We start from the raw sequence: 13,550 nt of genomic DNA, 5'->3' as shown, positions 1-13,550 counted from the left end.
GTCTAAAGACAATTGACAAACACGGAGAAAATATTCTCCATGTATACTACTGACAAGGGACCCAGATCTCTAACCTATAAAGAAATAAAAATTGGGAGAAAAAGAAACACTCAGTAAAAAATATAGGGGAAAGATGTGAACAGAAATTCAGAAAGAAGATACAAAAATGATCCACTAACATAAAATGTTCAAGATTGTTCATAACTAGGGGCACCTGGCTGGCTCTTGATCTCAGGGCTGTGAGTTCAAGCCCTACATTGAGCATACAGATTACTTTAAAAATTGTTTCATAATTAGAGATGACCATGAAAAATCTACTGAGATGCCATTTCTCACCTAGCATACTGGCAATGCATTCTGAAAACATGTTCTGTCGGCAAGATGGTGGGGAGACAGGTGCTTTCATGCAATGGTGATGGGAATGTCAATTGGTACAACTCTCCTGGAATTAAATTTGGGGTAGCTAATCAAGGTACATATGGATTTACCTCTTAACTAAGCCACCTCACCTCCAGGACTCTACCCTGAAGACACATCTCCCACAAATATTGGAAAGAGCCTAAGTATTCAACTAAAATGCCCTCACACACAGAAGAGGGTTGAATAAACTATGGTTTACCCACACAGCTACGTAAAAGAGTGGGGAATATCTCTACATGAATTGGAGTAATTTCTAGGATATACTGTTAATCAAGAAAAAAAAAGCAAAGTGCAAAAGGGCATCTCTGGTGTCCTACCAAACGTGTCAAAGTCATGGAAGATGAGAAAAGGCCAAATATCTGTCACAGATTGCTGTCTCAGGAGCATGGCAACTAAATAGGATCCTGAAATGGTTCTTGAAGCAGGAAAAAAGGACAATGGGAGAAAAATTGGTGAAACTGGTAAAAAAAAAAAAGTCTGTGGTTTATTTAACACGATTAGACCAATATTAATTCCCTGGTTCTCATCATTGTAGTATGGTCATATTGTTAGCTAACCTTAGGGGAATTGGGCAAAGGGTAATACAGAATTCCCTGAGCTGTTTTAAAAACCTTTACAAATAGATACATCCAATGTTTTATGATTCCACTTATAGGAGGTCCCCAGTGGAGTCAAATTAATGGAGACAGAAAGTATGATCATGGGAGCCTGGGGAGGGAGAACGGGAAGTTAATGTTCAGTGGGGACAGAGTTTCAGTTTTGCAAGATGAAAAAAGTCCTGGAGATGGAGGGTAGGGATCGTTGCACAACATTGTGAATATACTTAATCCCAGTGAACTGTACACTTAAGAATAGTTATAGTGACTCCCACCTGTCAGAATGGCTAAAATTAACAACACAGGAAACAACAGATGTTGGCAAGGATGTGGAAAGGGGAACACTCTTACACTGTTGGTGGGAACGCAAACTGGTGCAGGCACTCTGGAAAACACTGTGGAGGTTCTTCAAAAAGTTAAAAGTGGAATTACCCTATGAACCAGCAATTACACTACTATTTACCCAAAGGAAACAAAAGTGCTGATTCAAAGGGGCACAAGCATCCTGATATTTGTAACAGCATTATCTATAATAGCCAAGCTAGGGAAAGAGCCCAAATGTCCTCAGCTGATGGAGGGATAAAGAAGATGTGATATCTATATCTATATCTATATCTATATCTATATCTATATCTATATCTATATCTATATCTATATCATATCTGTCTATCTATCTATATGATATATATATATGTATATATATATATATATAATTATGCTAAGTGAAATAAGTCAGAGAAAGACAAATACCGTATGATTTCAGTCATATGTATAATTTAAGAAACAAAACAGATGAACATAGGGGAAAAAAGGAGAGGCAAACCATAAAACACACTCTTAATGACAGAGAATAAATTGAGTGTTGGTGGAGGGATGGGGGTTGGGGGATGGGCTAAATGGGTGATGGGGATTAAGGAGGGCACTTGTTGGGATGAGCCCTGGGTTTTATACATAAGTGATCAATCACTAAATCCTATACCTGAAACTGATATTATACTATACGCCAGCTAACTGGAATTTACATAAAAATTTGAAGAAAAAAACATACCAAAACAAAAACAAAAAATGTTTCACAAGTAAAAAAAAAAATATTTACAGTGATAAATTTTGTTGTGTATATTTTACAATTAAAAAATTAATTTAAATAAATAAATCCAGTATTGTCTGATTTCACTCACAGGAGGTCCCTAGAGGAGTCCCATCCACAGAGACAGAGAGTAGATGGTGGGAGCCAGGGGTGGGGGAGGGGGTGGGGAGTCTGTGTTTCATGGGAACGGAATCTCGGTTTGGGAAGATGAATAGGTTCTAGGGATGGACAGTGGGGATGGTTGCACAACAATATGCATGTATTTAATGCTTCTGTAAGATACACCCCAAAATGGTTAAAGTGGTACATTTTACATTGCATATATTTTGCCACAATAAAATAGAGTAAATCCTAAGTCATCTACCATGGTTCGCTTTGCCTTCTGAATTTACACAACTCCACCAAGCCATTATCCATTTCTACTGGTCAGATATTCAGGAGTGGTTTTTGTCTTTGGTGTACTCAAATAGACCTTTAGAATTTGTGGAAATGAGAAAGGCTTATTTAGGCTGGAGCAGAAGGGAGCAGTGAAAAGGGAAACTGAAATACTAAGCTGGGGCCAGATCATGGAAGATATTGTCAAGATAGTAAGTTATTCATTTGTTCTCTTGGACTACACATTTTTTTTGGGTCTCTGTTATGTGACATTATTCTCTGTCCTCAGCATACAGCAATGAACAAAACAGATACGGTCCCCACCCCTGTGGATTCTCAGACAAACAAACAAAAACCAGTGCTTGAAACATCAAGGGTCCTGGGAACTCTACCTTCCTCTAAAGAAAAACATGAAGCCAGCCTCAGAGAGAGTGAGGGGCACACAAAGGGTAGGGACTTCTCTAGGGGCACTGGGACAGCCCTGACATTTCCATCCTGTAGCACAACTTCATCTTTACGTCACTGGCACACCCATAGAACACACATGCCCCTGCCTCGTCCAGGGATTCCAGGATGATGTGGATTCCATCATTACCTTCACACTTCTCATGGGGCTCAATGTACTTCCTCCCAGACACGGACTGAAATCCATCTTTACAAGCACAGTGGGTACTGTTGGAGCAGCTGGCATTTTCAGGGCACTTGGGACAGAGACCTGCAGAGAACACAGGATCATTCCATTCATGTACTCATTCATTCAAGAAATATTCCTTAAGCCCTTACGATGTCTCAGATGCTGTGGTCAGCGGAATAGCGCTGTTAGCCTCCACTGCCCACCCCTCCTACTGCTGAACACAGATGCTTGCATTGTCTGCCCCACACACATCCAGCCTCAGCCACCAGCACCACTTATGCTCAACAGAACTTCCCGCTGTCAGCACCTGAGTTTCTCTACCTGAGGGCTTTCTCTGGCCACCAGAGTCCTCTGTGCTCACAAGGCAGGTTAGCAATGGAGCAGATCCCTCAATCAATGACTGACATGAGTCAGGGTGTTTAAAAAAAAGGTGTGTGTGGGGGGGGTGCCTGGGTGGCTTAGTCTGTTGAGCATCCAATTTTGGCTCAGGTCATGATCTCACAGTTCATGAGTTCAAGCCCCGCATCAGGCCTCATGCTGATGGCACAAAGCCTGCTTGGGATTCTCTCCCCCCCCCTCTCTCTCCCTCTCTCTCTGCCCCTCCCCTGCTCATGCTCTCTCTCTCTCTCAAAACTAATAATTAAAAAATTTATAGAATTACCATATGATACAGCAATTCTATTTTTAGGTATATATCCCAAAGAACTGAAAGCAGGGGTTTGAAGAGATATTTGCACACTTGTGTTCATAGCTGCATTATTCACAGTAGCCAAAAGGTGGAAACACCCCACGAGTCTACTGACAGATGAATAAACACCATGTGGCCCATCCATACAATGGAATGTTATTCAGCTTTAAGAAAGAAGGAAATTCCAACACCTGCTACAACAACATGAGTGAGCTCTGAAGACATTACGGTGGGTAAATAAAGCAGTCATCAAAGGATGACTACTGTTTGATGCTACATACAGGAGGTCCCTAGAGGAGTCGAATTCCTAAAGACAGAAAGCACATGGTCGATCCTGGGGCTGGTGGGAAGGCAAATGGGGAATTGTTCAATGGGGAAGAGTTTCAGAAGAGGAAAAATGTTCTGGAGGTGGTTGGTGGGGATGGTTACACAACAGTGTAAATGTGTTTGGTGTCACTGAGCTGCACATTTTAAAATGATCATGATGGTGAATTTTATGTTATGTATATTTTACCACAAGTTTAAGAAGATAACAGCTTCCTTGCTCATCAAGGGGAATAACGCTGGGGTGCACACTCCTTAGTACATCCCAGCTCCCATTGTTACGTGTAACCTGCTTGACAATGGACCCTTATGGCTCCTCGCCTTCCCAGGTAATTTCCCACTCCCACCTGGCACTTCCTAGAATCACCTCTGATGAGGGAACATACGGCAAGCTGACAGGCCACTGCAACCCTCGCCTCCCCACCAGGTGCAATATATGTGTGATATTCCTCTGGCTCTCCTGGCTGCCCAAGAACAAAGGGAAGGGGAAAAACACAGGGTTAACTAATCGAGATCATAGTCCTGCAGGACCTAAGTCTCCATCACCCCTCCATAGTGATGTGGGAAACAAAGGCAGAAGGAAATGGAAGATACAACTAAATTTCCTTATAATCTGCAGCCCATTGACAAATACTTGAGGCAGGCAGAGTAAAATGTTTCTACAGGAACTTCTTACTGTCTTAATGCTAATACTTTGCTAGAGGGAAAAACAACCTTAGCCTGACAATAGCTAGGCCTCCAGTATCCTGTGAGTCTTCTTAGGAAATATGAAAATCTCACTATAAACTTCCCCTGGACTAGACCTCCTACAACCCCATAGTATAACACCAGTTTCTCCTCATGGTCCCGGGGCAGCTCTTCCTGCCCAGGGGTCCTGTCTCCGTGCTTCAATAAAATCACCTTTTTTGCAACAAAGATGTCTTCAAGAATTCTTTCTTGGTCGTAGGCTCCAGACCCCATGAACTATCACCCCCCAAACTCATCAACCTCCCAGATAAATGACTTGTTCTCAGGTCCTTTTCTCAGGGTGTGCTTCTGGAGGGACACAACCCAGGACATGGGGAAAAGCAAAAGTATCTCCTGCCATGACTTGGACACAGGCTCTGGGAAAGAAAGGGCAGAGTCCACCATCTACCAGCTGTGCGACCTTGAGCCAGCTACTTCTCCAGAGGGCCACTGGTCAAGTGAGGATACGGTCAGGACCTTCTCTGTAGGAATGTCAGGATTGCATGGGATCAGTGTGCAATGTGCTTAGCATTGAGCCTGGTGCAAAGCACGAGTTACATAAATGGCAATGATGATGCAAGGGGTGGGGGGGGGCAGTCCTTGGGAGCTGCAGGCAATAGGAAGAAGGCAGCAGGATTTATGTGGTCTCCCTTGAAAAGGGCTCCTTCCCTCTCCTTGAGGCAGGTCGCAGACCCTAATTTCCGTTCCCTGGAATTTGACAATGAGTAAGCTCACCTTCAGAATTTTTGACATGTGATCCTGACAGAGCCAGCAGGACAGTGAGACCTGGAACAGAGAGAGGGGGACAGTTCAGCTTGGCTGAAGCCCAATGGGGATAGGGCCAGACATACCCTGCCGACTTCATTGCAGATTCTTCCAGGCAGATTACAAAGGTGAGGGTCAGGGAGGGCATCATATACTAGTGATGCGGGCCAGGGCCATCTGATTGCAGCTGTAAGAGGGTCTACACCCAGTTTCAATGTGCGAAAGTTTGTGTGGGGGGTGGGGGGCGTTTCCCACACCAGCAATCAGTGCTCTGACACCAGCTAGGTGTCCTACAATTCAGCTCAACTTCTGCACCATCTACCCAGAGACAGCATCAGATCCCACAGGTTAAGGGCTTGCTCCCACAAGCCTGCCCCCCCTCCCCCTTCAGAAACCATAGAAAGCCTAAGTTGTCACCTCCCTCTCCTGCTGCATTAATGCTCTGGAGCAGCTCAGAGAAACATTGCAGTTACTAGATTGCTGACCTGTTAGGAAAAGGTATCACTCAGGAACACTGGATGGAGGAGGGATGGGGCAAGATACAGGGGAAGGGCGCAGAGCCTCCTTGCCCTCTCCGGGAGGCCACTCTCCGCAGACCAGCTTCACCAGCCCCAGCAGCCTCTCGGGTCTTAGAGAGACTTCCTCACACAGGCAAGATTGATTAGACCTTTGACCCTCGGCTGGCTACTCACCCTCCAGCTCTTCGCCCCTCCCCGAAAATCAGGAGGTGGGGCTGAAAGGGGCTAGCCTGCTGATTACGTGATTGGCTCCCCGGCCCCGGCCCCGCCCAACCCTCCCCGCCCCCGCCCCGCCCCCAGCCCTAGCCCCGCCCTGCCGTGAGTTTCCCAAATCACCTTATTACCATAACAGGAGACACCTTTTTCAATCACTCTCCTCAGGGAAATTCCCAAACGGGGACAACGCCCAAAGACGTATATCTCATTATAAATCACAATATCATTAGCTGTGCGTCCCGATTTCTGAAAAGTCAGCGGCTCATAAAGCTTTTCTCCAAGCGTAGCACCGAAAGGCCAACTGCCAAACTCCTTTCCACATGCAACAGTGCACCTAGACCTGTCTAGACTTCTAGCCCCACACTGTCCGAGGGAGATATAATGTGAGCCACGTGGGTCCTTTTAAATTTGCTAGTAGCTGTGTCTTTAAAGGCTGAGAAAAACAGGTGAAATTAATTTTATTATTGTGTTTGACCCAGTAGAGTCAAGATGTGATCATTTCAACCCGCAATCCAGATGTGACAAATTATTCATAAAGTGTTTTGCATTCTTTCCTGCGTGTAAGATAGTCTTTGAGACCAAGGATGTGTTTCACACGTGGGGCCAATCTCCACTCAGGCTGGCCTGTTCTCTAGTGCTCAAGACCAACACGTGCCTGGTGGCTATGGTACTACATAGCCCAGGTCTAACTCCTAGTAACCAGTGCTTTCTCTGGAGTAAGAGGGGATCTGAATAGCACAGACCATAAGAAGCCTCAAAGTCCAAGACTGTGGGAAATTTGGAATGGATGAGCATGTTTGGGGCATGGTCCATTTTGAGGATGACTTAAAAATATCTCCCACATTTTTAGATGAAGCTTTATATGAAAGTTGGGGTGGCTCAGTCAGTTAAGCAACCGACTTCAGGCTCAGGTCATGATCTCGTGGCTTGTGGGTTCGAGCCCTGCATCGGGCTCTGTGCTGACAGCTCGGAGCCTGGAGCCTGCTTCAGACTGTGTCTCCCTCTCTGTCTGGCCCTCCCTTACTCATGCTCTCTTTCTCTCTCTCAAGAATAAATAAACGTTAAAAAAATTTTTTTTTTAAAGTTGGGGATGAATTTAGAAATGCGGAAAGCTTTCCACATGTTTCCTAATATCACTCCCTCAAGGTACATATAGGTGGCAAATAACCAGGCACTTGAAAAATGTTTTTTCTTGGATTTTTTTCTCTTTCCTCACAAGCAGGCTGTGCTGGGATCCTTTGCTAAAATCTGGAGGCATTGGCTTTCACAGCTAACACCAGCCCCCAGGTGATTTAAGTATGGCAAGTAAGATGGAGGTAATTTGAATTTGTACCACACGGAAGGGGGAAGAATAAGAAATCTGCCCATGGCCCGTTTGGGTGATCACAGAATGAGACAGATCCCTTGGACAAGATAAGGCTCTTTCTGCCTCCTCTGTAATATTTACTATGCTTCATATTATGGGTACTGACAAAAACATGACCTTTAAGGATTCATGATAACAGGCTGAATCATATGACATGGCCATTTCTGTAAATCAAAAAAAAAAAAAAAAAAAAAAAAAAAGCCCAAATACCAGCAATTTCCTTGTGAATGCTTTCTTCACAAAAAAGAAATATTACTTGGTTCCTATGGGGCAGGGGTCAGCAGACTATGGCCCACAGGCCAAATTCAGACCACTGCTTGTTTTTATATGGCCTGTGAGCTAGGAATGGTTTTTACAGTTCTTACATGGTCAATATAAATCAAGTTTTATTGGAACACAGCCATGCACATCAGTTGGAGGAAGGCTTGGGGGTACTCTTGTATGACAGTGCAGAGTTGAGGCATTCAGAGGGAGACCACATGGCCCACAAAGCTGAGAACAATAATTATCTGGCCCTTGATAGAAAAAGTTTGCCCACCCCTGACATATACTGGACATCACATGCTTGCTAATAAGATCGTCTAACAAGCCTGGTTTAACCCATACCTTGCAGATTCAAAATCCCAGAGCAGAAGGGTAGGTATAGGCCCAGGTCATTGTACTAAACTAAAGTAGTCCAACCCTGGACCCTCTTGGTGGTTGATCACTATAGCAGACCTTTGAAGTGTCTCCCTATGGTCTTCCCCTGAAAAGGCTCCTATCCATACAGATAACTTACTCTGTCTTTCAGTAGGAGAGCATTTTCTGCAGCCTGTGGGGGACAAGCCCCAAATGTTCAGAAGTTATGCTGGAGTGGCTATCTAGCTGTGAGAGATGAGGACCAAGGGTGTATAGCCCAGTCTCCTTGCCCTGCTAAGGCACGTTAGGTGTTCCCTCTTGGGGGCTCCCCAGCAGTGTTGAATGGCAGTTACCCACAGAGGTAATTCATTGTTAACACATCCTTCATCTGCTCTTGTCTCTGTCCCATCTGGCATCCTCCACTCCCTCCTGTGTGCCTCCTGGGATCCCTTCCCAAGTGAACTACTTACATCCAAGTCTTTGTCTTAGTTATGCTTGGGGAGAGCAACTAAGAGACTCAGTGTGCGAGTTTCTAATCGGACTGGCTCACACAGTCATTTCTGCACAAAGAGCCAAATTTGGGGGAGCAACCCAAACTGGGATACCAGGGTCATGGGGAGAAGAGAGAATTCTTTGTTGCACTCACCTGAGAGCAGGGGCAGACACCTGCTTCCCATAGCACTGAGATATCAGAAGCAACAATTGAGAAACACTCTCAAACAGGACGTGCCAAGGGTTTCTGGAATGAATAAACCCCATGAAAGTCAATTTCGGATGGTCACAGACTTCAGGGGCCAGGTGGCCAATGCTTCTCAAAACCTTTTGATTTCTGCCTTTTTTTTTCTTTTTTAAATTTTAATTAGTTAACATACACTGCAATATTGGTTTCAGGAGTAGAACCCAGCGATTCATCACTTACATACAACACCCAGTGCTCATCCCAACAAGTGCCCTCCTTAATCCCCATCACCTATCTAGCCCATCCCCCACCCACCTCCTTCCATCAACCCTCAGTTTGTTCTCTATTGCTAAGAGTCAGTTATGGTTTGTTTCCCTCTCTCCTCTTCCCCACCTCCCCTTCCCATATGTTCATCTGTTTTGTTTCTTAAATTCCACACATAACTGAAATCCTATGGTATTTGTCTTTCTCTTATTGACTTATTTCACTTAGCATAATACATTCTAGCTCCGTGTGTGTTGTTGCAAATGGCAAGCTTTCATTCTTTTTGATGAATATATTTACACTATATCTTCTTTATCCATTCATCAGTCAATGGGCATTGGGCTCTTTCCATCATTGGGCTATTGTTGACAGTGCTGCTATAAACATCAGGGTGCATGTTCCCCTTCAAATCTGTACTTGGTGTCCTTTGGGTAAATACCTCATAGTGCAATTGCTGGACTGTGGTAGTGGTTATGGTGATGATGGTGGTGGTGATGACAATGGTAGTGATGGAGGTCTCCCATGTCTCTTTCCTGACACCAATTATAACCACGACTTTGTGTGATAATGGATCAATTATCAAGAGGCGTTGAGAATTCACAGGGTCCTGTGAAGCTCCCCCAGGAACAAAGTAGTGGCCTCAGAAGGCCCCTTTCAGAAAAAACTCTTAGTCCCGATGGCCTGAACAGGCTAGTCACACATTATGTGCTGGCATCTAGCATGCAAGTCAAATTTTGCTGCACATACTTCTGTTAGCCTTCTATTCTCACGTCCCCAAAACATTTATGGAACTTCTGTGGTGGGCTAAGTCCCTTACCAAGTGTTTTGACACTATTGTTTCATTGAAAGCTCACAACCACCTTGTGATGTAGATCATATAATATCTTCCCACTCTTCCAGTGATGAAATTGAGGCTTGAAGAGAGTCTGTCACCTGCTCCAGGTGGCACTGCTAGCACAATGCAAAGCTAAGACTTGGAAAAGTCAGGCTGAGTCCAAAACCCACATATAAAGTACAATGAGATACTAAGCCTCAGCGTTTCCTAGGTGCAAAACATGTAATATAAATAAGCAAGGCCATTTTGGGGAAGCAAGGAGGAGTGTGGAGAACTGAAGATTTTGGGCTCTATCTAAAGACATACAATTCTACTTTTTCCCTAATTGCAGAACCAGTGGGCCACCAGCTTGCAATATCTGCAAGGGATAAATCATATAATTGCAAGTCAAATTCTGTACCTGGGAATCTTGGAGGACTTATACTTGTAATCTCCTGGATGCTTTCCCTTCTCTCAACATCCATTTCCTTTTTTTGATTCATGGCTCTCTTCCCTTCCAAAAACCTACTTCCAAAATATACTGTGGAAACTCTTCGTGTGAAGAAATTATGTCTACGGGCACCTAGCAGGTTCAGTTAGTAGAGCATGTGACTCGATCTCAGGGTCATGAGTTCAAGCCCCATGTTGGGCATAGAGCTTACTTTTTATCTTTTTTTATTTTTTTTCAAGTTTCAAACATTTATTTATTTATTTATTTATTTATTTTTAATATATGAAATTTATTGTCAGATTGGTTTCCATACAATACCCAGTGCTCATCCCAAAAGGTGCCCTCCTCAATACCCATAACCCACCCTCCCTAGAGCTTACTTTTTAAAAAACTAAAAAAAAAAAAATCATGCCTAGATGAGGATAATTCTTTTCTGAGGCCTCTTTTGAAACTGGTTTAACTAAAATGAGCATTTTATGTGAAAGAGGTGATCATGTTTTTCAGAACCACTGAAACCTTTAGCAATGCTGATTTGGTTTTTTGGGTCTTCTTTTAAATGTTTGTTTATTTTTGAGAGAGAGAAAGAGAGCATGAGCCAGGGAGGGACAGAGCGAGAGGGGGAAGAGAGGATCCAAAGCAGGCTCTGCACTCACAGCAGTAAGCACAATGTGGAGCTCGAACTCATAAACCATGAGATTATGACCTGCGCTGAAGTCAGATGCTCAAACAACTGAGCCATACAGGGGCACCTCTTTTGGGTTTTTTAAGAGCACTTTACTGAGGTATGATTGGCATGTGAACAGCTGTACATGTTCAATGTGTGCAACTCAATGAGTTTGGGCTTAAGTATATACCCATGAAACCATTGCCACCATCAAGGCCATAAAGATATCCATCACCTCCCAGAGTTTCCTCCTGCCCCTTTGTGGTTATTTGTGTGTGTTTATGTGTATGCACACATACATGTGTGATACAAACACTTAACATAAGATCTATCCCCTCAGCATATTGTAAGTATATAATAGTGTTGTTAGCTATGGGCGCCATGTTGCATAGTACATCTCCAGAATTTATCATCTTGCATAACTGAAATTTTGTATCCATTGACCATCACTTCTCATTTCCCCCATCCCCTAACCCCTGGCAACCACCGTTCTACCCTCTGCTTCTATGGATTTGAGTATTGTAACTCCGACATATAACGGAGATCATACAGTATTTGTCTTTCTGTGGCTGGCTTTTTTTTTTTTTTTTTTTTACATACCTAGAATGCTGACTCGGAGAGATTTTTGACCATGACCCACTATAAGAAATACATTTTCATTAGAGAGAGAGAGAGAGAGAGGGCAAACTGAACCAAGTTTCACAAATTAACATGCTACATTTGATATTTTATAATTATAGTCCCTTGCATTTCTTTTAAAATGCTGGTTATAATACCCACTAAGTTGGTTTCATGACCCTGCCCCCCTCCAGTGGGTCACAAACAGCTGGAAAAACACTGACCTGTACAGTGAGTCACTTTGGCCATGAACGAAATAGACAATCCTTTGACAGTGAGCCTTGCATTTAATTGTGCTGATGTGTTTATCGTGGAGGTGAGGCGTGCGGAGTGACAAAGCTTGTTAATTCACTATGTGACCTCAGTAAACATATTCGTCTTTCTAGGTCTTGTTTTCTTCATTTTCAGTAACAAATTGGTTGTATGCTACATCTGCTTCAGGCTCGTTTCTTGAAACTTTATTACAGACATACCTCAGAGATATTGCACAGTGGGTTCCAGACCCCCTCAATATAGTGAGTCAAATAAATGTTTTGGTTTCCCAGTGCATATAAAAATATGTGTACATTATACTGTAACCTATTACATAATGCAATAGCATTATATCCATATAAAATGTACATCTGTTACGGAAAAATCGCTTTATTGCTGAAAAATGCTAACCACCATCTGAGCTTTCAAGAGTCATATTACTGATCACAAATCACCAAACATAATAATAATGAAAAATTTGAAACACTGCTGGAATTACCAAAGTGTGACACAGAGACACGAAGTGAACAAATGCTGTCCAACAAATGGTGCCAATAGATTTCTTGATACAAACCTACAAGTTGTAAAAAAAAAAAAAAATGCTGTATTTGCGAAGTGCAATTAAGCAAAGTGCGGTAAAACAAGGTATGTCTGGATTTTAATTCACCTGAAGCCCCTTAATACACAATTCATCATCTGTCGACAGCACCGAGGCATTTCAGTATGTTCTGCACTACCACATGTTGCACGACCGGAAGCTAGAAAACGATCCCTACAATAGCAGCTTTCAATAAACAAAGCAACAGGACATAGAACGAGGTCCCCTTGAACATTTCTCCAGTACCAGACATTTTCCTAGACCCAACATCACCTGTGAGACATTTTCTATTTTCTATGGAAAGACACTAATCAGTTCTTACTCACCCACAAGATGAAAAGTTCTTGCTTCTTACCCTGGCAGCTTATCAGAGCTAATGAAGAAGGAAGTACATTGCTTCTTATCTGGAACTCCAATTTCTCAAGGAGTCTCGTGGGTGGATGAGAAGGCTGGGGGTGTTGACTGGGCAGCTTGCATAATGCAGGGTCCCTTAGTTCTCTTTTCATTTGGGTAATTTAAATAGTGCGTTACGTTAGGGTGGATCATATTGAAGTGTCTCAGAAAATGAGTTTGGAAATGATGATGGTGTTCCGTGTGGAAAATCAGGTAATGGAGAACGGCATCAACTTCCATTTACACCAAGAAAATGGATCCAACTTTGGAGAGGCTTCTTTAATTTGGTGAACTTCTTAGCAAGAGAGAGAAGGCCAGGCTGTGGGAAAGTGTATCCCACTGTGCCAGTGTATCTATGTACCATCCAGTTCCTTATTATGGTGTCACTTCTCAGTTTACCATCTTGGGAAAATGACATACCCATATTCTTGGACTTTGAGATAGGGTCACTCATCCCGATTATACTCATCTACTAGGCTGATGA

At 43.2% G+C, this 13,550-nt stretch overlaps 1 protein-coding gene across 2 annotated transcripts in view; it reads right to left on the bottom strand.

The window, feature by feature from the left end:
• LOC132678085 (putative adhesion G protein-coupled receptor E4P) overlaps nucleotides 1–13,550 on the bottom strand; it is an 83,793-nt gene extending 70,243 nt beyond the window's left edge. For both annotated transcript variants that reach the window (XM_060630014.2, XM_060630020.2), the window contains exons 1-4: nucleotides 13,000–13,550; nucleotides 8,980–9,072; nucleotides 5,586–5,636; nucleotides 3,074–3,193 (exon numbers count right to left, since the gene is read on the bottom strand). In XM_060630014.2, coding sequence (XP_060485997.2) covers nucleotides 3,074–3,193; nucleotides 5,586–5,636; nucleotides 8,980–9,010 — 202 coding nt within the window. In that variant the 5' untranslated portion in view covers nucleotides 9,011–9,072; nucleotides 13,000–13,550. The remainder of the gene's footprint in view (nucleotides 1–3,073; nucleotides 3,194–5,585; nucleotides 5,637–8,979; nucleotides 9,073–12,999) is intronic.

Source organism: Panthera onca, chromosome A2 (assembly GCF_046562875.1).
Source record: "Panthera onca isolate mPanOnc1 chromosome A2, mPanOnc1 haplotype 2, whole genome shotgun sequence".
Lineage (NCBI taxonomy): Eukaryota > Metazoa > Chordata > Mammalia > Carnivora > Felidae > Panthera > Panthera onca.
The sequence above is the reverse complement of the archived record's forward strand: the minus strand, read 5'-3'. Positions and strand labels throughout refer to the sequence as shown.